This window comes from Meles meles, chromosome 3, assembly GCF_922984935.1.
Source record: "Meles meles chromosome 3, mMelMel3.1 paternal haplotype, whole genome shotgun sequence".
Classification (NCBI taxonomy): domain Eukaryota; kingdom Metazoa; phylum Chordata; class Mammalia; order Carnivora; family Mustelidae; genus Meles; species Meles meles.
In genome coordinates, this window is record NC_060068.1 from 112,502,039 (window position 1) to 112,528,501 (window position 26,463).

The following is a 26,463-nucleotide window of genomic DNA, read 5'->3' on the forward strand; positions in this document are numbered from 1 at the left end:
AAACTCCCCTTCCCCCCCAAAACAGAGGACTTTCAGTCTTTAACTGGTATTTCCCATCAGTGGGAAAAGTTTCAATAGTGTTGTAAAGAGGGAAAATTACATCTCTATCTTTATTCTTATTTTGTTTAACTTCATATTTTTTTAAAGACTCATTTGTATTAGCCAGAGAGTTAAAGAGCATGCGCTCACGCGAGAGAGCACGAGCACATGTGGGCGCGCTCACACACATAAAACACAAAAGCAGGGGGAGGGGCAGAGGCGAGGAATTCATGTACGTTTCAGGCTGAGCGTGGAGCCTAACAGGGGGCTTGATCTCATGACCCTGAGATTATGACCTGAGCTGAAATCAAGAGTCAGATGCTCAACCCAATGAGCTACCCACGCACCCCCATCCATCATCTTTATTACAAACCTCAAAATCCAAATGAATTAAAGAATTAAAGGTCAAATAAAACTATCAGATAAATTAATTATAAATAAATAAAACTATCAGTTTTATAATCTTAGGAATGGAAAGCCTTTCTAAGGGAGAAGCCATAAATACGATTTAAAGATTTGCCTACCAAAAAATTAAAAGTCCCCCCAAATACCATAAAGTTAAAGGTCAAATGACAAACTAGGAATAACTACTTGCAAGGTATGAGAAAAGGATTACCATAGAAAATCTATTAAAAAAAATAAAAAGTGCACAACTCACTAAGAAAAAGATAACCTAACAGAAAAACTGGTAAAGAGATATGAACAATAATTCTCAGAGGAGAAATACAAATAGCCAACATATGAAATGATATTTAACCTCACTAGCAAACAAGGAAATGTAATTCAAGTGAGAACATTTTCTGTGCAATGGACTGGAAAAAATTTAAAAGGTTGATAATATGAAATGCAGTCATGGAGAAATGGGTATTCTCACACACTACTGGTGGAAACACAAATTTTGGTCTTAGGAAGCCATTTTGGCACTAACAAGTTAAAAATGTTCATACACTCTGTCCTAGTAACTCTGTTTCTAAGAAGCTATCTATTGGTCTATCTGTCCAAGCATGCAAAGACTTTCATTGTAGCGTTATCTATAGCATCAAACATTTAAAAACTTTCTAATATGTCCATTGGCGGTTAAATCAAGCAGGTTACATCCATTTCACAGAATATTATGCAGCCATTAAAAATAATGACAAACTTACATATATAAAAAGATTTTCATCACATGTTCAGGGATAAAACAAAAATACCTACAGTGTGATACTATTCACATAAAACAAAGACCTATTTGTGTGTACATAACATCCAAAAAGTACTGTGAGGGAAATGACAATGTCATCACCCTAATATTAAGTGTTCAATAAATTCTAGTCATTCTCATGGAAACGAACCCAAGTCTAATATGAACTGTGTTCTATAATTTACACAGTAATGGACAACGGAAAGCATAAATGTAATACAAGGCTAAGTGGTACAAATATCATGAAGGAAGGAAAAATGACATCATTTGGAAAGGGCTTCATCAAGGTAACATTCCACAGGGGGGAAGGATCACAGGAAAATATGAGGTGTCTTAAAACACCTTAAAACTGAAATGGTTCAGTTTGGTTACAACACACTGAATAGTGAGAGACAAAATGAGAAAGACCAGATGTGGAGAGTGTTTCCTAATATCAGAAGTGAATAGGTACTACCACCTTTAGGAAAATAAACCTGCTACAAGTATACTGGGTGGGAAGGGACCTTGTGCGCAGAACCCGGGGTGAGCTGACACAGGTCCAAAAATTAACTTCACAACACACCTTGTAGCCCTTGGACTTTATAGATAATGAATATTTAAGAATGACCTTGAAAATCCATGACCTGTAGTAACTATCTTTCTGCTCAAAGATGAAACACGGAAGATGATCTTACGGACTGGAAACTGTTGCGGCTCAGTGATCATCTGAGCAGCTGCATCAGCCCCACCATGTGCCTGGAGTGTGTATGTCACTTAGTGACGTTTATTCTCACTCTTGTGAAAAGTGACTCCCAGAAGAAAGTGAGAATGTCCAAGATCTAAGACAGCAGTGGTTTATAAAATTATTTAGTCTTATATTTAAATACTCTTTTGCATGTAGAAAGAGTTCCTTAAAAATTTCAATAATAATCAGTTGCATTTTAAGAGGACAAAATGATGGCTTTAGTGGTATTTGTATTTTGATGTTCTATCAAAGTCCTAAAATGTGATCCTCACATGACAAGGACTTAACACATTATTTAAACCCATAGAATGTAAAATACCAAGAGTGAACAAAATGTAAACCAGAGATCTGGGGTGATCTGCTGAGGGATGGTGATAGGGAGTGGGGTGGGGGGAGGCTATGGTTGTGGCTCTAGAGATGGGTAGGGAGGGAGAGGGGACGGGGATATGGCAAATCTCTGTACTTTCTGCTCAGTTTTGCTATGGACCTAAAACTGCTCTAAAATAGTGTATTTAAAAAGAGAGAAAGAGATCTATGCAAGCAGAGCACATGGGCTGTTTCCATCCATGTCTCTCATCCTTTACACGCTAGGCTGACTGTACTGTCCCTCAGCACCTCTTTGCATCATGGCTTCTGCCCCAACAATAAGATAATTTTCCATTTTGTTCTAAGTTGTCCAACCGCCTCCTATACTTGCCCCCTACCTACTCTTGGACCTTTAATAAAAAGCTTCTGCAAGCCTCTGAGTTATTGTCTTCCTAAGTATATGTGGGTTCCAGCTTGATGTCACAAATGAACTTGTCAGGCCTCCCCAGGACAGTAGTTCAGGGTTTTTGCTGCTTCTCTGAGTCCTGTTTTTAAATGATTCTGGGACTCATCCATTAGCAGAGAACTGAACACCTGAAAGGGAGTCATTTCAGAGCAGGTACCTAAGGGGTTGGAAAAATATCACCTAAATAGACCAAAACCTTGCTGTTAGGAAAATGCCTTTCCTGCCTTCATTATTTAAACAATAACCAGGACTCAAATACTGAGATAGAAAACCACCATTCTGCAAAATTTGAAGTGATGCTCAAAATCCAAGGAGCACATAAAATAGCAAGTGTAAGTGGATTTCACCCCTACTCTCAGCTATTTCACTGAATACAACATAAGTCAAAGGGCCAAAATACATGAATCTTATTAATAAAAAAAAATTAGTTCAGAATTATGGTAAAAACTAAGTTAGTGAAAATTTACCAAGTTGGAAAAAAGCATTAAAAATTATACTTGCAAAAGACATTTCCCAACATTATCCTCATCCTTGTATTTAAAAGTGTGCCAAATTTTCAGATATATAAAACAAAAAACTGGCTATGACCACAGCTATTTGTGATCACAGTGGATACTCCTGCCTACTGCTCTAGTACTTACTGCTAAGACAACTTTCTGTCTCCCTATATTTAGGTCAACGGAAGCACTCTTCTACAAGGGAATGACGAGTGTCACGTTCTACTGAGTATCATGTTCCAAACTAACAGGGACTTTGACTACTTAGCAAAACTCAAAATCTGTCATTTACCAAACTGAAGTCATACATTTAAAAGAAAAATGACCTCTTTTTCTAGATGCAACCCTTAAAGACTATTAAACTCATTTCCCAAAATGCTTAAAACTATTGGCCACACTCTTAAATATCAGCTTTTAAAATTCAGGCAGTGGTTAAACTACTGTTCAAAGACAAACATTTGACAAGAGTTCTTTAACTCTGCAGTGAGTGAGAATTGAGAAACCAGCTATCTTTTGATTTTGCTTGATGCTAGTGAGGCTGCTGATGTGGAAGTGTACTGTATTCACGGCGAGGGCAAGAATGGTGGCTGTGAGGTGAGCCCTGGATCAATCCCTCATTCCTAAGCTCTCCTCCAGTACAAGGACCCAGACTCTGGACAGATTCACAGAGCTGGCTGCCCTGGCTGCAAAACTGTGTTATGTGTTTTCACTGAGTTTCAGAAGAAGTGTGACTTAACATGCAACATTCTGTACTTGGGGGGAAAGGACAGGGGAAAACTTGGGGCATAGGACAGAACACTGTACTCCTGAGTGATACATTCCAAAAATCACAGGGCACCTGGGTGGCTCAGTTGGTTAAGCGTCTGCCTTTGGCTCAGGTCACGATCCTGGGGTGGAGCCCTGCACTGGGCTCCCTGCTCAGCGGGGAGTCTGCTACTCCCTTTCCCTTCCCCTGCTCAAGCCCCTCCTTCTCTCAAATAAATAAAATCGTTAAAAAAGTCATTTAGTTGAAGGCTTCTTTTTAGAGGAGCAAGGGGTATACCATATTCTAAATGGTACAGTTTTCTTCCCTTCTCATCTAGTATGAGTGTCTCTGACCACTGGCAAGCTTATAATCAGTGATGTTTTTGATGATTACTAATAACAGATGGTATCGGCTTTTCTTGAAAATGCGCTGCTAGTTTCCTGTGTTACCCTAAATAGACAGCTGAATGCAACAATTACACTGATTGCATGCTTCATTCTAAGAGGTGAAACAATGAGGGAAATTTTGGACCTTTCTTCTAGGTGAGAAGGCAAATTTAAGGCTCACAATATCAACCTTAAGAAGGCCATCATTTGCTAGCACAAGCCCACAAAGACTCAATTTTGGGGAAATCTGTACCACTTCTTTTTTTCTCATTTAGAAGAATCCATCTGATTACTAGATAACAGAACTCAGTAAACAGCCTGGCTTTGTTCCTTAGGCAAGCTTAAATTGCTGGAAAGCACCTCTGCACATCCCCGCCCCCACAAACTCCTCCTGACTGGCCCCATCAAGCCCCCTCACACCCCCTCACTTTGCTCAGTATGATGGCTCTGGCACTGAGGTATTTTTCTCTACTGAAGTGCCCTTTGTTCCTTATTCAAGACCAAGGTCAAATACAGACTATGGAGTACCTACCATGGGCTCCCCTATTGGACCATTAGCAGTTTACAGTAGGGACAGGGTATGATATTCCTGTCTTCCCAGAGCCCGACAAGAAAACACTAACAGGGCTTTTTGAATGAACATGTGCCTAATAGAGGGAATTCCTTTTCTTCCTGCTGTCAAGGCATCTTGGGGTATGCAGGGATAGCCGGAGGGGTCCTAGATGTACTTTTCTATTCAGTTAACACATATGAAACCCCAAGTCTGCAGGTCAATGTACTATGAGGAGTTACCTTGTAGCAGAATACATACAAGTAAAATTTTTTAAAAGACCAACCTACCCACCTTGGCCCCACAGTCCCCTCTACCTATCACCCCACTTTTCAGCTCCCCTTCACAGAACTTCTCTTAAGAATTATCTCTACTCACTGTCTCCACTTCTTAGCCCCATTCTCTCCTCATCCAACTCCAAAGCTTCAGTTTAAACCACGCCATTGAGATTGCTCATTAAAATCATTAATGCTTCCATCTGGCAAATTCAAGGGTCACTTCTGAGTCCTCATCTCATCTGACCTCTCAATAAGACTAGATTCTTGAAATAACTTGCTTCACTCAGTTTTCAAGATACCGTAACTTTTACATGTTTCTCCTACTTCATCAGCTATCTACAGTTGTGTCATGTAACCTCCCTCTCTGGCTTTAAATACTACATATACGCTGAGGATTCCCAAATTTATCTTCTCAATTCTAGATTACACACCTAACTGCTTGAAATGCCTACAGGTGCCTTACATTTAAACTGTCTAAAACGAAACTCTGTATTTTCCCCTCCCAAATCCTGCCATTTCAGGGAATGGCGATTTGCTCCCCCAACATCCTGTTGCTCAAGTAAAAGTATGTAGGAACAATCTCTGATTTTGTTCTTTCCTCTTCCTCACCTATACTCAATTCAGAAAGAAGGCCAGTCAACTCCATATGCAAAACAAATCCTGAGTCCATCCACTTCTCTCCATTTCCACTGCTACCTCCCTAGTCCAAGTCCACCACCATTGCTTGGATTTTGAAAACAGCTTCCTATCTCCTTGTTTCTACTCTTGCCCCTCTGCAATCCATTCTCCAAACAGGAACCAGTGTAGTTTCTTCAAATCATGAATCAGATTATATCACTTCCTTGCTTCAAACCCTTGGGACTTTCTATCAAACACAGAATGATACCGAATTGTTTACCAAGGCCACAAGGGCAACCACATACTCTGGAACCATCTGTTTCTGACCTCATTCCCTTGCTCGCTATATTCTAGCTATGCTACCCTTCTTGGTCCTTGAACCCCTTCTGTTCGAATTGGTCTTGGGGCCTATGCATCGCTGGGCTATCCACCTGGAAGGCTTGCATCTCTGCTTTCTTGGAGTACGTTGCTCCCTCTCAACAATCAGGTCTCAGCATAAATGACACATTCTCAGAGAATATCCTGACTTAGAAAAAAGCTTAAAGTAGCCCCTCAATTACTCCTATCACCAAAGTTAATTTTCCCTGGATAATCCTAGACAGCCTTCTTAACCTTTTTGATAAATACTTGACCTTTACAAGGTAGATGCAAGAATTTAATTAGATTATGGGTAACAAACAATAAGTATTCAATTGATATTAATGTCCTCTCTGTACAGCTCCTACCCCTGAAAATTGTCTCAAAGGAGGTTTAAATAGAAACCTACATTTTCTTATTAGTAAAGTTAAATTCCTTAGTACTAGTAAGGAATAGAGAGTTTAAGAATTCATATTAAAGAATGCAACATGACAAAGAAAGCTGGACTAAATGGCCTGAGTTTCCCTTATAACTTTGGCTCAATGGTGACTATAATTGACTTGAAAAAAAAAAAAAGCTTTCCAGGGTACCTGGGTGGCTCAGTTGTTAGGCGTTTGCCTAACCCTAACTATAATTGACTTTAAAAAAAAGAAAAAAAAAAAAAAAAAGCTTTCCAGGGCACTTGGGTGGCTCAGTTGTTAGGCGTCTGCCTAACCCTAACTATAAGATTGAGAGCAAAGACTTTTCTATGACTGAAAGAGACTTCACTACTAAAAATTCTACACTAAAAAAAAATTAGTAAGGGCTGTACCTTGGGAGCGGGGAAGGGAAACAAAACCTAAGGAAACAAACAGTACGATTTTTAAAAAATTGGTAAATAGGAGGGTTTATCCAAATAAGCACCAACGATGAAACCAGTGTAGTAATTATTACTAACTTGAGATGGTATAAAAACACTGAGAAACTAAAATACTAGACAACAGAAACACAGCAGACAAGATCATTTGTATTCAGGAAGAAGATCAAACAATTCACAGTAGAACCATGATTTTAAAACTCTGATGTTCATCAGAATCATCAAGAAATTAAAAAAAAAATTTTTAAAGATTTTTATTTATTTGACAGAGATCAGAAGTAGGCAGAGAGGCAAGCAGAGAGAGAGAGAGAGAGAGAGAGAGAGGAGGAAGCAGGCTCCCCGCCTAGCAGAGAGCCCGATGGGGGACTCAATCCCAGGACCCGGAGATCATGACCCGAGCCGAAGGCAGAGGCCTTAAACCACTGAGCCACAGATGCCCCCACCAAGAAGTTTTGTTAGAACACTGCCTGCTGGGCCTTGTCCCTCATTTCTTTTCTTTTCTTTTTTTTTTTAAAGATTTTATTTATTTATTTGACAGAGATAGAGATCACAAGTAGGCAGAGAGGCAGGCAGAGAGAGAGGAGGAAGCAGGCTCCCCGCGGAGCAGAGAGCCCTATGCGGGGCTCGATCCCAGGACCCTGAGATTTCAAACAAGTTACAAGGTGATGCTGATAACGTTGCTCCAGGACCTCTTTAAGAATCAACACATTTGATTTTAAGTCAAATACACTTATTAAAAATTTAAAGTGGGGGTGGGGAGTGAGGGGGGTGGTAATCTGAGTGGCTCAGTTGGTTAAGTGGCCAACTCTTGATTTTAGCTCAGGTCATGGTCTCAGAGTTGTGAGACTGAGCCCCATGTCTGGCTCTACGCCTGATAAGCCTGCTTGAGATTCCCTCCATCTCCCTTACTCTCTCTCTCAACAAAAACAACAGCAAAAAAGGGTAAATAACCAAATAACTAAAGGAGACTACATCATTTATAACCCAAAGAAGGGGAAGAGGAATAAACAACAATAAATCAACCCCAGAGAAGGCAGGTAAGTTGAAAATACAACTCTATTATCAATTAAATACAACTCTATTATCAATTAAAATGAATTAAAGGGGCAGTTTTTGTTTTTTTTTTAAGAAAGATTTTACTTATTTATTTGACATACAGAGATCACAAGTAGGCAGAGAGGCAGGCAGAGAGAGGGGAGGTGGAAAAGGAGGCTCTCTGCTCAGCAGGGAGCTCGATGCGGGGCTCCATCCCAGGACCCTGGGATTATGACCTGAGCCGAAGGCAGAGGCTTTAACCCACTGAGTCACCCAGGTGCCCTAAAAGGGCAGTTTTAAAAAACAAAGATGATCAGACTGAATAAAAAACAAAATTCTAATTTGTTGAATATATCATAAGATTGTAATAATTAAGACAGTCTCAGAAATGGCAGAGTTAGACAAAGTGACGAGTGACATAGAACAAAAAATCTAGAACCAACTTGTACACAAAGGGAATTCTGACATATAACAGAAATAACACTGCAGATCATTAAGAAAAGGATTAGCTACTCAAGAATGACAGCCAGAACGGCTGGTTATCCAGGGAAAAATGAAACTGGTTCCCACCTCACAATGTATATAAAATTCAATTTAGGATTAAATACTTTTTTTTTTTTTTAAATTTGACAGAGATCACAAGTAGACAGAGAGGCAGGCAGAGAGAGAGAGAGGGAAGCAGCCTCACTGCTGAGCAGAGAGCCCGACGTGGGACTTGATCCCAGGACCCTGAGATCACGACCTGAGCCGAAGGCAGTGGCTTAACCCACTGAGCCACCTTATATGTACTTAAATGTAAAAAGCAAAGCTAAAACTTTTAGAAGAAAAAATAGCAGTAGAGGGGAGCCTGGGTGGCTCAGTCGGTTAAGCATCTGCCTTCAGCTCAGGTCATAATCCCCAGGTCCTGGGATTGAGCCCTGCATAGGGCTCCCTGCTCCGTGGGAAGCCTGTATCTCCCTCTCCCACTCCCCCTGCTTGTGTTCCCTCTCACTGTGTCTGTCAAGTAAATAAAATCTTAAAAAAAAAAAAAAAAAAAGGGGCAGCAGAAAAGGATTTGTTAAGACATGAAAAGATAATTAGACGAGATTTGTAAATTCAACTACCTTAAAATCACATCTGTTCAATAAAAGACTAACAAAGTGGAAAGAGAAACATAAAATGCTTGAGAAGATACTTATAATACATGTAACTAAAAAAGAATTAGGATGCAGAAGAGATAAAGAACATAGGCAGATCAGTACCACCAATAAGACATTAAAAATGGATGAAAGACACCAATGCTTCAAGGAAGAAAAACAAGATTAAATATGAAAAGATGTTTATAGCATCATTAGAAATCAGGGGACTATCGATGAAGACAACCATGGTTTACCACTGTACACCCACCAGATTCACAAAAATTAAGAATATGATGAATCTGAGAGGCAGGGCTGGGGGTTGTGGAGTAGGGAGGGGAAAAAAACTGGGAAAAAAAGGGATTGGGAGGGAGACAAACCATAAGAAACTCTTAATCTCAGGAAACAAACTGAGGGTTGCTGGGGGGCAAGGAGGTAGGGATAGGGTGGCTGGGTTATGGACACTGGGGAGGGTATGTACTATGGTAAGTGCTGTGAATTGTGTAAGACTGAAGATTCACAGACCCGTACCCCCGGGGCAAATAATACATTACATGTTAATTTAAAAAAGAGAGAAACTGACAAAATCAGTGTTAGAGGACACATGAGAGAAAATCCTTATATTCTGCTAGCAGTGCAGATTAGGAAGACTACCTTGGAAGACAATTTAACATTACTTTGTAAAATTGAGTGCAAAAGGTTTTACTTATACATACAACCTAGAGAATCTTTTTTTTTTTTTGCTCCAGAAGATCTCAAAAGAATATTCCTAGCAGCAAAGATTATATTAGTAAAGGCCATATACCATGCAGTATGGTATATTCCCATGACAGAATTCTGTACATCAGTGAAAATTAATGAACTAAAGCTCTAAGCAACATGAGTATATAAAAGCAAAACAAAAAAGGCAATTCCTAGGAAAGTACACAGAATACTGTTTTTAAGAGCTCAAAAAATAAAACAAAACCCTACATATGAGTTTTCCCCCCAAAGCATAGAAAGCAAAGATCTCTGTCAGTGGTTATAAGGAGTAGGGGATGACAAAAAGTGGAGATGAGGAGGAAGAGCATCTACGTGGATCCCAGTTAGTGACAATGGAAGGTTCTTGGAATGGCTATGCAGGGTAGTATCAAGAGTACTCCTTAAGAGTAAGAGGCTGTAAAACTTAACTTCATAACTTAAGTAAGCATACATGTGTGTTTTCCCATTCTTTTTTTTTTTTTTTTTTTTTTAAGATTTTATTTATTTATTTGACAGACAGAAATCACAAGTAGGCAGAGAGGCAGGCAGAGAGAGAGGAGGAAGCAGGCTCCCTGCGGAGCAGAGAGCCCGATGCGGGGCTCGATCCCAGGACCCTGAGATCATGACCTGAGCCAAAGGCAGCGGCTTAATCCACTGAGCCACCCAGGCGCCCCTGTTTTCCCATTCTTTAAAATGTATTAACTATATTTAAAGAGTAAAAAAAAAAAGAGAGAAATATTACTAAAATATACTAGTTGATACTGACTGCAGTGGGAACCAAATCCCCAGTCCAGTACTTACTGATCAAGGGTCTTATAATAAATGTCCAGATCCTTGTTCACGAGTTCTGTTGTTCTCATAACAATCAGCATTTCCCTGTACTTTTCCTCTGCATCCCGAAATTGGGGTTCTCGAAGTTCTCTCTTAAAATGAATAATTTCTTCCTCATAACCGTTCTGTCGCCCTACTGCCAAACTGTGATTTCTTTTTATATTGTCTATTTTTTCTTCCAACTTCTGATGTTCACTATAAAAGGTAAACATGACAATTAAGGACCATTTTTAGCTTTTAGCAGCCTGATGTGGAAAAGCCCGATCTCTCTAGATATGTAAGTCTCTCCTTGCTTTTTATTTAAGGCTTTAGTAGTGAAGAAAAATTTCTTAAATCTCTGAAGCATCCAGGTTTCTGAACAGCTGAGTTCTGTGTCCTGAACAAGGAACTCTCATAACACATGAACACTGAGCAAGGTCCTCACTTTTAGAGACTAACCTAAAGAAAGTACTCTTGGTGATTAAATTATAAATTCACAAAATTCTGATTGTGAACAGAGAATGGACAATTACCAACGCTGAGCCGTTACTGAGTAATAGATGTCATCATCCTGTTCACACTACATCAAGGACAAAATACAATTTCATCTCAAACTATTAGTTTCTGTGGTAATACTTAGTTAAGGTTTGTACTCTATAAGAACAAAATTTCACTTGCACAAGTGCAAGCCTAAAAAAAAGTAAAATACCCAAACTTTTCTGGTAACTAGAAAGATAATACAGATTTGTGTGCATTAAAAATCTTATTCCTTTAACAATTACTTATTAAGGACCTTCTTACTAAGTTCTGCTCCCCAGTTTATGGACATCCTTACAGAACTGGCCATATTATCTGTTTTGTTGACACTTCTGTTACATTCTAGTTGAAGACAGATTTGAAAAAGAGCAGTTTAACTTAGTAGTCTGAATGAATATATAAAAAAAAAAAAATCACTGTTATGTGCCAAACTTAGAAGAAATTTTAAAAATATCTGGTTTTAGTCTTCAGTAGCAAAGAATAAGTTGTTTCAACTATAACTATCTTCTAAAAGCTTCACTCTTTCAACTTCCCACTGAGAGCTCTAACATTTCAATGTTAAAGAGCTAAGGCTTAGGAGCTAGGATATTTGTCTAGCTTTTGTCATAACTTCTTGTGGATTTTTTTCTGGATCTCAAAATGTTATAATGCTTTAGAAATGAGAATGAAGATGAAGATTATATCTTCAGTTATAAAGTCTGTTATAAAATCAGTTATAAAGTCTAATTTCGTCAATATATGAAAGAGATTTTAAACAGCTAAACAAAGAGTACTTACAATAACATAAGATTAAACCATTTGTTAGGTTTTATCAAGTAAATTAAAATTTCATTAAAATACCATTTAGAAAAACTTAAGCATTCTTTGATTCAGATTTAAAGTCAAGAAAACAAATGAAAATCGTAAGGGAGGGCTGAATGAATGGCCTGTATTTAGCTAAGGTAGTTAAGAAATCTGTTTGGTTCTAGTACCTTAGCATCAACCAGTTCCTTAGATAATTCCTAAGGCAACTCTAAGGCACACACAGCATGAACAACATTTCTGCTGTAGCAGAAAGGTAGCAACTAAAGTAAGTATCAATAAAAGATGAAAGAAGTAACAGACTAATCATTAAAAACAACAACAACAACAACAAACAAGCAGCTCTGGCTGGCATACAATTACAACTGGAACCATCTAGAATGGGTCTCCAATGACAAATCACTTTGGCAGTAAGTCCACTGGCAGTATCAGACCCTGTATAAGCTGTGACCCAGGCATGGTCCACAGGCCATATGTGCTCTTTACACTTGAAAACATTATCTTGTGAAGTAAGCTAGCAGAAATCTGGGACTCTGCATATTTAAATGTGCCAAACAGTGCAGTAGGACTACAAATTCTGTATCACTTCTTCAGTAATTCAATTTGTAAAGCCATGATATATGGTTGTATAAAAACTCTGTCCACCTTCCTGTAAGTCTCAAGGGACATATATGCTAAAATTCTCTTTTAAAAAATATGTATTGAGTATTCTTCACATTTCAATAAAAAGACCTTTATTTAAAGACTCCTTTTTAAAAACATACTTCTTCAATTGTAAAACCTGCATCTGACCCATTTCCTTCAAATGCTGTTTTCTTTCTTCTTCAACTTCTTTTAGTTCCTCATTTCTTTTTCTTAAAGTAAGGTTATCCTGTAGCCATCTCTCTTGTATCTAAATAATATCAAATTGGTTAACAAAAATAATCAGGTGATAATAAACATGTGATTCATAATACACAATTGCTGACAGACAGTACTAATTTTGCCTTCACTTAGAATCAGGTTAAATTCAAACAAAAGAGGGAGAAGCCAGAGTCGGGATCCTGAGGCTTCAAATAATATGGACAGCTCACAAATACACAAAACAGATATTTATTTATTTATTAAAAGATTTTATTTATTTATTTGACAGAGAGAGAGAGATCACAAGTAGGCAGAGAGGCAGGCAGAGAGAGAGGATGAAACAGGCTCCCTTCGGAGCAGAGAGCCCGATGCAGGGCTCGATCCCAGGACCCTGAGATCATGACCTGAGCCAAAGGCAGTGGCTTAACCCACTGAGCCACCCAGGTGCCCCGTCATGTTTTAATATTTTATACCTATACCCCACTGGGATCATTTTGCATGGGAACCCCACAATAAAGCTTACTGATGTAAAAGATCACAGAAGGGCAATATACTATCAAAGTCTCATTCACATTTTTTTCCTAGTTGTGTTTATCTCTTAACATATGCTAAGGCTGAGATACTGTTAGGCATGTCAGATAACATCTTTACCTTCAGGTTGACAAGTGACAGTCACAAGGCAGTCAGTAGTTTCACAAAGATTGTACCTATCTGCATACCTGATGGCACTTTCCCAATTGAAAATATAAGAAGTTGCCTAGTTCTGAGCAGTTCTATCCTTAAAAAGAGACACATCATGCAGCAGCAGCAACACCAACAGAATTATTTCAGTAATCTTCCTGGTGATTATGAACTATGTTGTCAAGACCCAAACAGGAAATAGTTTATAAGGTGACTCTTTGGAATGCAGGGGAAAAAACTGCCTGCAGAACTAGATTTGGCTCATAAAAGTCTGAATATAGAAAACTCATCCCAAGTTCAGAGTTCAGACTTCTCAAAGGGGAGCCTGCGACCCTCCTGCATTAACCCTTCCAACTGAAATAAACCCAGTGTTGTGGGAAGTGGGAGGGAGGGGCAAATATTTGGTAGAATCTTGTTGCCAATAGTAATTGCACAGGAATTACTAAGGAGTAAGGATTTGGGAGGTGGGCCAGGTGAGCCAAGGACTTCTGTGAGCCAAGGACTTCTGTAACATGCTTAACCTTGCAATCTATGAATCACTATTCTGAGATGGGCTTTTTTTTTTAAAACTGTCATTAGGCTCACCTTCAGTTTTCCTGCAAATAGTAATACAAATCCATACACATCTATTAAGGGCATTATTATAGGTAGTTAAGTAACTAAAATGATATGTAAATATCCTTTTGTTGCCAAGCAACCTCAAGTACCACTGTAGTTGCTGTGACTCTCAAAAATTCGTCCCTAGGAGACTACACTTGGACTTCTTATTAGGAACAGAAAACTAGGCATTTTTCTTTTAGGTCAGCTTCTAGTTGCTCTTAATCATCATTCTGAAAGACAGTATATAGCACAGTAGTTAAACAGCACAAGTTTTTAAGTTAGGTACACTTGGCTCAAAACAGCATTACAGCTGATGATTTGATGACTTTGAGCAAATGAGCTTAAATTCTGAGCCTCAGTTTACTTAACATGTGTAACCTGGTGATAATAATACCACTTGTCATATAATGCTGATGTGAAGATTAAATGAATGAACATGTATGTAAAATAATCAGCACAGTGCCTAGGCTCAGTAATTGATAGTGAAATGCTTTTGGGTCAAATCTATCCTTGTACTTTAAGAAGTGAGAATTCCAATTCAGTCTACAAAATATTATTATTATTTCACATTAAATAAGAAAAGAAAGTGAGAAAAAACAGAGATATATATGTAGGATATTCATTGCCACCATTTGCAGTAAGAAAAAAGTGATCAATTTCTGGCACACACACAAAGCAGAGTATTTCATGATCATTAAAAACAATATAGTGGGGTGCCTGGGTGGCTCACTCAGTTAAGCACCTGCCTTTGGCTCAGGTCATGATCCCAGGGTCCTGGGATCGAGCTCTGCGCACTGGGCTCCCTGCTCAGTGAAAAGCTGCTTCTCTCTCCCCCTCTGGTGCCCCCCCCTGCTTGTGCTATTTCTCTGGCAAATAAATAATCTTAAAAAAGTCATAACTCTTAATGTAAGTATACAAAATTATTTAAAAAAAAAAAAAAAAAAGAGGGGCGCCTGGATGGCTCAGTGGATTGAGCCTCTGCCTTCGGCTCGGGTTGTGATCTCAGGGTCCTGGGATCGAGTTCCGCTTTGGGCTCTCTGCTCGGCGGGGAGCCTGCTTCCCTCTCTCTCTCTCTCTCTGCCTACTTGTGATCTGTCTCTGTCAAATAAATAAAATCTTAAAAAAAAAAAAAAAGAATGTGGTAGATCTGTGAGTTGACTTGATATATAAGATCAAACTGCATTAAGTAAAAAAGGGCAGAATATGAATGGTATGATCTCATACATATAAGTAAATATACATATACACAAGATATATTACTGATCTCTCTACCTGCTGATAAGAGTAAGAAATTTCTTTTTTTTCTAAGATTTTATTTATTATTTATTTGACAGACAGAGATCACAAGTAGGCAGAGAGGCAGGCAGAGAGAGAGAAAGGGAAGCAGGCTCCCTGCTGAGCAGAGAGCCCCATGTGGGGCTCGATCTCAGGACCCCGGGATCATGACCCAAGCCAAAGGCAGAGGCTTTAACCCACTGAGCCCAAGTGGTGCCCCAAGGTGCCCAAGGTGCCCCAAGAAATTTCTTTTTAAGATTTTATTTATTTGACAGAGAAAAATAGCAAGAGAGGGAACATAAGCAGAGGTAGTGGGAGAGGGAGAAAAGGTTTTCCACTAAGCAGGACCCTGGGATCAAGACCTGAGCCGAAGCCACACACTTAATGACTGAACCTCCCAGGTGCCCCAAGAAACTTCTTTGAAAACAAACAAAAAACAAACGTAATGACATCTAGGAGTGAGCTGAGACAAGGCAGAAAGGGAGGGAGAATATTAATTTAAACTTTTTATGTTTAAATATTTATATTTAAAATTAGTTTTGGGGCACCTGGGTGGCTCAGTCAGTTAAGCGTCTGACTCTTGGTTTTGGCTCAGGTCATGATCTCATGCACATGAGCTCAAGCCCTACACTGGGCTCCATGTGGGACACAGAGCCTGCTTAAGATTCTCCTCCCTCACCCCAGTTCCTCCTCTAGCCTGCTCATGCTCTCTCTGAACTAAGTAAATAAATAAAAACTTCCATGTTTAAACTTTTACTAAATGGGTCTTTTATTAAAAATAAAATAGGAAAAAAGGAAGAAAAGATTATGTTATTAGAATTGCTTTTCTCTACTGTATGCATTTCTACTTAATGGATCTATTGAAAACAAAATTAGAAATTAAAACATAAATAGAAGAATGTTATTGGTCTAAGTGATATCATAAGCAACTAGCAAAAAAGACCTACCTTCTGTGTATCAATATCTTGTCTCATGATTCCCATGTCTTTATTTATATTTTCTTTGTGTTTCTCATATTCATTTAGTTGAGCTATTACTTTATTAAGTTCATTTTCTTTTTGCTACAAAAAAGAAAATTCTTTAAGCACAAGAAATAAAAATATAAACAAATAACAATTTTAAGTTTTAAATTACCTTCTTATAGTCATCTTTCCCATCTTGAATATAATTCTCAATGTCTTTCATATAACCATGAATATTTTTAACCTTTTCTTTGATATCATTCATCTGTGGAAAAATATTTTAGTATATATTTAATTCTTATGTTTATACACTGGTTGGGACCAGGGCATATAAGACGACTTACTGCCAAGGAAAAATACATATTCAGGTAACAAAAACTTAATAGGCAAGCACAGTGGAACAGTGGCTTGGAAGCTGGAGCTTTGGGTTCTACTTTCTATCATCATCAAATTTTATAATCTGAGAAAATGCCCTTTATCATCTATGGGACTGAATTAAATAGTCTCTCTTCTCAACTTCTATTTTAGATTAAGAAGCAAAATATTTTGAATCTTTCTTTTTAATTTTTAAATTAACATAATATATTATTTGTTTCAGGGGTATAGGTCTGTGATTCATCAGTCTTACACAATTCACAGTGCTCACCATAGCACATACCTCCCCAATGTCCATCACCCAGCCACTCCATCCCTCCCAGCCCCTCCACTCTGGCAACCCTCAGTTTGTTTCCTGGGGTTAATAGTCTCTTACGGTTTGTCTCTCTCTCTGGTTTTTTCTGGTTTCATCTTTTCTTCTCTTCCCTTATGATCCTCTGCCTTGTTTCTCAAATTCCATAAATCAGTGAGATCATATGATAACTGTCTTTCTCTGAGTTATTCTGCTCAGCACAATACCCTCTAGTTCCATCCACATTGTTGCAATTAATCTTTAGTCTAACAAGAATTTTTAATGTCGATTATGTCACAAATCTGAAAATACTATTTACCTTACCATGTTTTTAATTTTATATGAAATACTACTGTTCAACATGTTCTCTGAACATTAAGTTTAACATATGTATTTGATAATAAAAATATAAATGAAATCTTACTTTATCCTGGGCTATTTTGTTACTTTTATTTTTTTTGTTGATTAATTCTTCTTTTTCCTGCTGGAATTTCTCCATTGTTGTTTCCAAAGGGCTTAACTGCTCTTTAGCATCCTAAAAATATAAAACATAGTGTCTTATATTCCATTATCTTATTTCAGGTGTCAGACTTTACAGTCATAACACAAAAGTACTTTCTATGTGTCAGGCTTGAAAGATAAACTCATCTGCTTTCTCCAACAATCCTATGAAGAGCCCTCCCATTATTTTCATCCCATATTTCAGATCTGTAAACAGGCACAGAATGATTTGTTTGGGGTCACAAAAGCAAATAAATGAAGGATCCAGTATCCATATCCCGTACAACTCCAGAGTCTTTCTTGTAATGACTATGCTATACTGCTTCACCACTAATCTGATTCCTAATCCAGGCATGTGCTCCCAAGCATATGAGCAGGTAGCTTCAGGTTTAAGTTTTTAATAGTTTGTAGGGGCACATGTCAGTTCTGTGTGACCAAAGAAGAGATTCAGTTCAGGCTTCTCTTTTACAGATGGAAATATGACTATACAGGACACTTTGTCCTTAAACTTAGTTTGCTAAGGGCTAAGTAGATATTTTATGGTATAAAAACATACTGGTACACTGATGTTGGTATGTCCACACCTATTTGGGAAGGAAAGGAACTTTAGAGTGACCAACTATTTTACTAATCAGGAATCTACATTGTTCAGCCTTATAACAGCTCTACAGCACACTTACCACTGTAGAAAACAATGATACTCAAGCTAAGATAATGGATATCTAATGAACCCATAAAAGAAACAATCCCTTAGCATTACTTTAGTGTAGGTATATTTTATCATATTGAGAAGAGGTACAGTGTGGTAGGAAGTCAAATGTAACAGACAATGAAGAGCCACATGAAAATAAACCCTGCCTCCTACTAGCTGCATGACTTGGCTAAGACATGAAGTATCTGAAAGTCTCAATTTCTTGTTTATAAAAAGGGGACTATGCCATTTACCTCAACAGGGTTACTGAGACACTGAACTGTTTAATTTCAAAGGGTTTTATAAAGAGTAAAAAAAACAAATGTAAGATGTTACTATTTTATATCATACTCTAAGCCTCTGATAATTTGTAATTTGAAAATACTTCTGAAACATTTATAGTAATTAATGACAGACTCAGTAATGTATTTAGTGCTCACTGAATGTTTATAATTATGAAAAGCTGGGTAAGATTGTTATTTCTAAAATTGTTCAAAAATTTGATTTGGTCTTAGATGTGATTAATCTAGATGAGGGATGCTGAATGGTTTCCATTCCATGCAGTAACTCAAAGTCTGCTCACTATAGTGGGAAGGATTCTGAGATTACACCTGGAATCAACAGAAAAAGCGCTATGACTGAGAGGCAGTATCTGCCATGGATAGATCGGTAGGTAAGACAAATATCCCATACATGCAGGACTCCGTATGTGTAGTTAACCAGCCACCTGACCAGCCCCAGTAACAGGAAGTTCACTAATCAACCAAGCAGCCAATTCTTCCTTATTATAGCCAAAATCTTCCTGACACCTTTACCTACTAGTACCAGTTTTGTCAACAAAGGAGCCACAAAAAGAATTATACTATTTTTTATTTAATCCTCCCAGTAACCATAGTTTTAGTCACTACACCAATAAAGAGCATTTCACATATTTGAACTAACTTAAAAAAAAGATATGTGGGGCACACCTGGCTGGTTCAGTCAGTAGACCATGAGACAACTGATCTCACGGTTGTGAGTTCAAGCCCATGTTCAGCATAGAGCCCCATTTAATTTAAAAAAAAAAAAAAAAAGATAAAAAATAGTTTTGTATGAATCTTCTTACCTTTATCTCTCTGAATAAGGACTGAACTTCAGTGGATAATTCCACAGTCTGCTCCTCTAGTTGCTGACGACGTTGTAAATTAGTAGATATATGAAGTTTCTCTGATTTAAGTTCATTTGTTGTACTTTTAAGGTGTTGGATCTGTTCCTGCTGGTCCTGTATAAGCTTACGATTCAATTCCATCTTACTGGAAACTACACAAAAACATACACAGCGACTAAAGTAAGGATACAGAAAATACTACAAACAGCTGGCTTCCATTTTTAGAGTTCTATGGAATTCACAAAGGCTCAGGTTCCATGGGTCTCACCACTGCAAGAAAAATGCTATGGAACCCCCTCCTGGCCACCCAGGGTGAGGACCACAGTAAGACTAAGAAAAGAGTAGAATTCATCAGATATCCATCATTCAAAACCTCACATCATTCTAAATCTGTTGTGCAAAGCAAGGAAACAAGTGAAGCTTTGAGAAAAGAGAGTGAATATAGGGTGAACTGCGAGAAAGACAGTTCCTTGTCCACATAACAGATACAAAATTTGTGATAAAAAGCATATGCCAGGATGTTGAGGTCTTTATGGGTACACGAAGAAAGAGACTATATTACCTGTATCTAATTTGTGTTGCTTTTCTTGTTTTTCCTGGTTTACTTGTTGAACAGTTCTATCCAAGTCTAGTCCTTGCAGCTTAGCTGCTTGTTGTGCAATTTTTCTTTCAACATCTTTAAGTTCCATCTTAAGAATAAAACAAAGTTATTTCCTTTAACAAACTTATTACATTATCATTATTCAGTATCTTTAAAAACTGTATTTTAGGGGCACCTGGGTGGCTCAGTGGGTTAAGCCTCAGCCTTCAGCACAGGTCATGATTTCAGGGTCCTGGGATCCAGCCCCACATCCTGCTCTCTGCTCAGCAGGGAGCCTGCTTCCCCCCACCCTCTCTGCCTGCCTCTCCGCCTACTTGTGCTCTCTGTCAAATAAATAAATAAAATCTTTTTAAAGAAAACAAAAACCCCAAAAACCCTGTATTTTAAAATCTGAATTTGTAACTGATTTCACATTAAATTTTAACAAAGTTTAATAGGATATAATGAATTTTAATAATATATAAACAAAAGGAAACAAACTAAATATGAAAACAAACAGGACATTTCTTAATTCTCATGTTTATGAATAAAGAATCCAAATCCAGGAATGTAAACTAAGCAGTACTCCCATCAGAGTATCTACAGTTTAGGACAGGGAACTCTAAACTCAACCTATACCTGAATAGTATCTGTTTGTTTTTACCACTCTCACATTTCACATTCAAACCACCAAGAAACAAGTTTTATTTGGCCTTCAACTACAATAAATTTACCTGGAACCTCTCCATAATTGTAACATCTGTCAGGCAGACTTTAGCACTTTCTTCTTCAGGCATTATTGTGCCCAAGAGTGTATCCTGTTCCTCTATGTCATTCTTTAAGCGCTGTATGTCTCTATTGACATTCTGCAGTTTGTTTCTTAATTCTGGTATTTCCTTCTCCTTCAAATCAATTATGCTTTGCCTAAACAGAGAATACACAATTAAAAATTAGCTAATGTTTTCTTATCATAAAATGAAGGTTATGCATTTTTGGCAAAAATATCATAAGAAGTGATTGTATCCTTCTCAGGGCATCATATCAGTGGACACATGACATCGTTAAACTTTATTACTAGAGATGTTATCTTATTCATACTTGGTTAACATGGTGTCAGCCAGTTTTATCCACTATAAATTTACTATTTTTGTCCTTGTAATTAATAATGATCTTATGAGAAATATATTGGGACTATGTCAATATCTTGCTTCTCCTCAAACTTTTGCCCACTGATTTCAATATCCAATGGCAGATCCTGCTCACAACAATTGCAACAGTCTCCCTGCAGCCACACAGATCCCCAGGGTATATACTCCAAGACGCCCAGTAGATGCCTGAAATCATGGATAGTACCAAACCTTATATATACACCTTTTTCCCCTATAGTCCTATCTGTGATAGAATTTATAAATAAGGTACAGAGATTAATAATACTAATAATTAAACAATTACAACAACATACTGTAATAAAAATATACTGTAAAAAAAGTTAAGTGAATATGGTCTCTCTCAAAATATCTTACTGTACAGGGGCACGTTGAGTGGCTTAGTTGGTGCAGTGTCTGACTGGTGATTTCGGCTCAGGTCATGATCTCATGGGTCATGGGATCGAACCCCGAGTCAGGGTCTGCACAAGTGGGAGTCTGTTTGAGATTCTCTCCCTCTGCCCCTCCCCCCATTCAAGTATGTGCTCTCTCTCAAATAAATAAAGATTTAAAAAATCTTATTGTACTGCACCCTCACTCCCTCTTAAGGTGATTATACGATAAAATGCCTGTGTGATATGAAGAATTTCAGCAGTCTTTCCATTAATGTTGTTTTTCTGTTTTAGGGCCAAGCCCAGGATCCCACATGGTAACTAGCTGTTATTTCTCCTTAGGTTCCTGCAGTCTTCAACAGTTCAACAGTCTTTGTCTTTCATGATCTTGACACTTTTGATCAGTATAGTCAGTTACTTTACAGAAAATCTCTCCGTTTGGCAAACAATACAGTAATACAATAGTCCTCTTATCTGCACTTTCCCTCTACATTGTTTCTGTTACCTGAGGTCAGCTGTGGTTCAAAAGCAGATGATCCTCCTGACCTGTCATTATGTTAACAGTGGCCCAACTTGAAGTTACAAGGTCTATATCATTCTCCTCACTTCATATCATCACACAGGCATTTTATCATCAAGTGTTAACTGAGCAGAACCAACTTCTCTACATTTCACAATCTCCTCCTATTATGTTCTCAAAATATTATTCTCATTCTGTAGTCCACTGACTTTTCTCCTCTTAACTAATATACCTGTCTGAACCAATTAAGAACTTTATTAAGCCCAGTTTTCTAAATATTCAATTCTGAGAGCTTGTCTCCTTAGACCATCAGCTCCTTAAAGATTATGTCATACTGGTCTCTGTGACCAGCTTTATGATCTACATTGTGGGAAACCCCAAGGCATCATCACACACTTTCTGACTTGATTTTATTTATAAATAGGCCATCATTTGAATTTCTTAAGTGAGGGAAAATGAACAGAAATCATGATGATTCATTCTTTTTGAAAGGAGAAAAGACATAAAAATATAGTTTAAAATTTGTCTGTTGGGGGGAGGTTTTCAGTACTTTAATTCTCTTGCTGAATTTAGAAAGTGAGAGATCAGCAAACAGTTCTCAATCTGTCAAAATTTCTGCCCTCAAGCCAAGACTCAGAAATTAACACACACACACAAACCACACAAAAAGAAAATAGTAAAGATTATAATAACTGCCCTGTAACTAGTTTAAGAAGTTTGCTTACTTTTAAATAATTTTTTAAAAAGACTTTTATTTACTTAGCAAAAACACAAGCAGTGGCAAAGGTCAGAAGAAGGAAGAGCAGGGAATGTGACATTGGGACTCCATCTCAGGACCCTGAGATCATGACCTGAGTCAAAGGCAGACACCTAACCAATTGAGTCATAGAGGCACGTCAATAATTGCTTTGTCTTATAAATAATACAAGATGGGGCACACTGGCTCAGAATCTTGACTTGAACTTTTATTCATTCAATCCATGACTGAACACCTATCTTATGTCAGGGACTGGATGGGCATCTTTTACAAGTTCTGCTATTCATGTGCAGTAATAGTAAATCCCTATTCTCACCTCATGGGGATAAGTCCCAGCATTTCATCACGCCGTTTTTCTTTTTTCTTTAGTTCTGATTCTGTTGACTTCAGTTTATCTGGAGCAAGCCGCAGCTTAGACTGCAAATCACTGATGACTTCCTGTAATTCAGCTTCTGTCTGAAAAACCCTCTGACAGACAGGGCAACATGACTGGTTTTCATCTGTTAGCTGAGTAATGAACTGGGAGTAAACTGCTGTCGCTCCAGCCAGCATGGCTATTTTAAGAAAATGAATATATTACCAATGAGAAGAATATAAAATATAGTTATTATGGTTCTATTCTTTTTCATATATACAGGATCATTCTTAATTTATAGACATATTATGAAAGAAATAAAAACCCTCTCATATTTATATTCTTTTTTGAATGGGCACAATACATTCAGATTTGTATTAATTACTTTCTGGTAACACACAAAAAGTGTAACAAAATTTTGGAGCATACTGTGTACCAGAAATTGTTCTAAGTGCTTTATACTTATTAATCTCATTCAGTCTTAACTAAATGAGTTAACTAAATGACATAAATAATTATGTCAGATGAATCTGAAGTAAAGGAATCATTTGATAATTTGTCCAAAGTCACAAAACCATTTAAATAGAACCGGGACTGAAACTTAACCCCTTTGGCGCCAGAGACAAAATTTTTTTTTTAATATTTTATTTATTTATTTGACAGACAGAGAACATAAGTAGGCAGAGAGGCAGGCAGAGAGAGGGGGGGAAGCAGGCTCCTGATGCGGGGCTCAATCCCAGGATCCTGGGATCATGACCTGAGCTGAAGGCAGAGGCTTTAATCCACTGAGCCACTCAGGCACCCCAGAAATAAATTTTTATATCTCCCATCCTTAATAGCTACCAGTGAGTGAAAATTCAAGTGTCAAAGCACCTTGATAATATAAAGAAGGTAACTTACCTCGCTGTTTTGAGGATTTTTCAATTTCTTCTTTAAGTCTGTCTAAATCACTTTCAAAATCCTGGCTACCACAAACATCAAACAGCTTGTCTTCATAACTGGACAACTGCTCTTCTTTCCTTTTTAGTTCATTATTTATATGATTTTTATTTTGCTCAGCTGAAGCTAGTTCTTTGCTAAAATAAGAACAAATACAGATTACAATTTTACAACGTGAGAAATGAGTTTGAAAAATCTGAGTATGTAAATACAAATTCTGCCAATAAATATTACAAAGGTTTGCTGTGACTAAGCACTTTTTTTTAGAAGTCAAGGAAACAGTCCTCTTCTGCCTGAACTCCACGCTGGACACTGATCACTTTCCAAACCTGGTCATGGGCCTGTACCCAGACATATGTGCACAGGCAAAACTGTGTGATTCCTTGGGGTTCATGGTCTTTGAGCTCAGATTAGGAAGTTCAGCAAGAATATGTTTGCAGGACATACTGGAGAGAGAGAGAAAAGAACATTCTTCTGATTCCCTTTGGACCCTTTTAGTATCACTTCCCTTCACTTCTGTAAAGAACTTCTTTATCCCTTCCTTGTTGCTGTCATCTACTTACATCATCATCCATTCTCTCTCATTCATCAAAGACTTTGCTTACTAATACAATTCATCTCTACTTCAACTCTTTAATATCATCCTAGCCAACCTTCATACCAACACAGATTAGGGTTTACAGGTTATAATTCACTGGGCAAGTCATGTAATCAATATAATGCATTGTATTCATAATCTTAAAAAAATGAATCAGAATAAAATAACACTGCAACAGACTAAGCATTGTTTGGACACATACTGTTTTGAGAAACTTGTTTCAGATGAATGTGTATGAGTCCATGTGTGCTACATTTTGATACTTCCCATTTTAAGTAACAGTAAAAATAAGGCAAAAAGAAGTAACTAATATAGATGATGCTTTGACCATCCTAGCCACGGAGCCATGTTCATCAACATCATTATCTTAACACCCAGCACTGCTGACCTCTCACTGAAGGTCTATTCACTCAAGGTCTCAAGAAGTACTCCCGTCTGGCTCTCAACCCAGCTTCCTGAATTCTAATTTCCTTCACTTGCTCCTCTTCCTTTGCTTACCAACAGTAACTATTGCTGTTTCCCAGGCATCTGACTATAACCTTTTCTCTTCTTTGCATAACCCTTTTAAGGTGATATGGCCTATACAAATGACTCCAATTATTACTTAGAAAGCAACAACTTCCAAACTCTTGAACTTCAAACTCCAATATTCTATTCCCTAAGACCCATTTCCATAAGAAACAAATTAAACATGGCCAAAAAAAAATCCACTATCTTCCTCAAATATCTGTACAGAATTTTTGACTCTTCTATCCAACCACCAAAGAGACATTAAAAAAATGATCACTTCTTTATTGTGGTAAAAAACATACACTATATAAAATTCACCATCCTAACCATTTAAGTGTACAATGCAGTAGTATTAACTATATACACATTGTTGTCCTACATCTCTAAAACTTTCACATCTTATAAAACTGAAACTCCAAAACCATTGAACAATGATTCTCCTTCCCCACTCTCCCACTTCCTGGCAACCATCCTTCTACTTTTCTGTTTTCAAGAGTTTGACTACTTTGGGTACCTCAGGTGAGTAGAATCTCACAGTATTTGTCCCTTTGTAACTAGCTTATTTCACTTAGCAATAATATCGCGAAGGTTCATCCAAGTTGTAGGAGGACAAGATTTCTTGCCTGCCCCCACCTCCCAGCACCCTGCCAACCTTGGGTAAGCTTTACACTCAACGGGGGCTTGAACTCACAACCTGGGGAGCAAGAGTCACATACTCAACCGACTGAGCCAGCCAGGCCCCAGGATTTCCTTCTTTTTTAAAGCTGAGTAATCAGAAACACACATTATACACTTACACATTGAATCTTTATCATTCATCTGACTACCAAGAATAATGCTGTAATGAAGATGGATTTACAAAAATCTCTTCAAGATCATGTTTTCAATGCTTTTGAATATACTCAGAAATAGAATTGCTAGATCATCTGGTAATTCTATTTTTTTTTTTTTTTTTTTTCTGAAGAACCTCCATTTTCTCTATCAGCGGTACAATTTCATACTCCCACAAACAATGTACCAAGGTTCCAGTTTCTCAATACCCTCACCAGTAATTTGTTATTTTCTGATTTTTTTGTTTTGGGTTTTGTTTTGGTAGTAGCCATGCTACTGGTGTGAAGTGATCTATCATTGTGGTTTTCATCTGCATCTCCCTGATGAATTAGGTACTTTTTCATTTGCTCAATCGCCATTTATATATAGCCTCTGGAGAAATGTCTATTCAAATTCTTTGCCCATTTTTAAGTCCAATTATTTAT

General features: G+C 37.7%; 1 protein-coding gene across 3 annotated transcripts in view; it reads right to left on the minus strand.

Moving 5' to 3' along the window:
- Positions 1–26,463, minus strand: part of RAD50 (RAD50 double strand break repair protein) — a 91,443-nt gene that overhangs the window by 11,347 nt on the left and 53,633 nt on the right. For all 3 annotated transcript variants that reach the window (XM_046000452.1, XM_046000450.1, XM_046000451.1), the window contains exons 12-21: positions 24,061–24,236; positions 23,122–23,359; positions 20,726–20,915; positions 19,974–20,100; positions 19,370–19,563; positions 17,497–17,607; positions 16,578–16,670; positions 16,391–16,504; positions 12,809–12,936; positions 10,698–10,922 (exon numbers count right to left, since the gene is read on the minus strand). In XM_046000452.1, the coding sequence (XP_045856408.1) occupies positions 10,698–10,922; positions 12,809–12,936; positions 16,391–16,504; positions 16,578–16,670; positions 17,497–17,607; positions 19,370–19,563; positions 19,974–20,100; positions 20,726–20,915; positions 23,122–23,359; positions 24,061–24,236 (1,596 nt within the window). The remainder of the gene's footprint in view (positions 1–10,697; positions 10,923–12,808; positions 12,937–16,390; positions 16,505–16,577; positions 16,671–17,496; positions 17,608–19,369; positions 19,564–19,973; positions 20,101–20,725; positions 20,916–23,121; positions 23,360–24,060; positions 24,237–26,463) is intronic.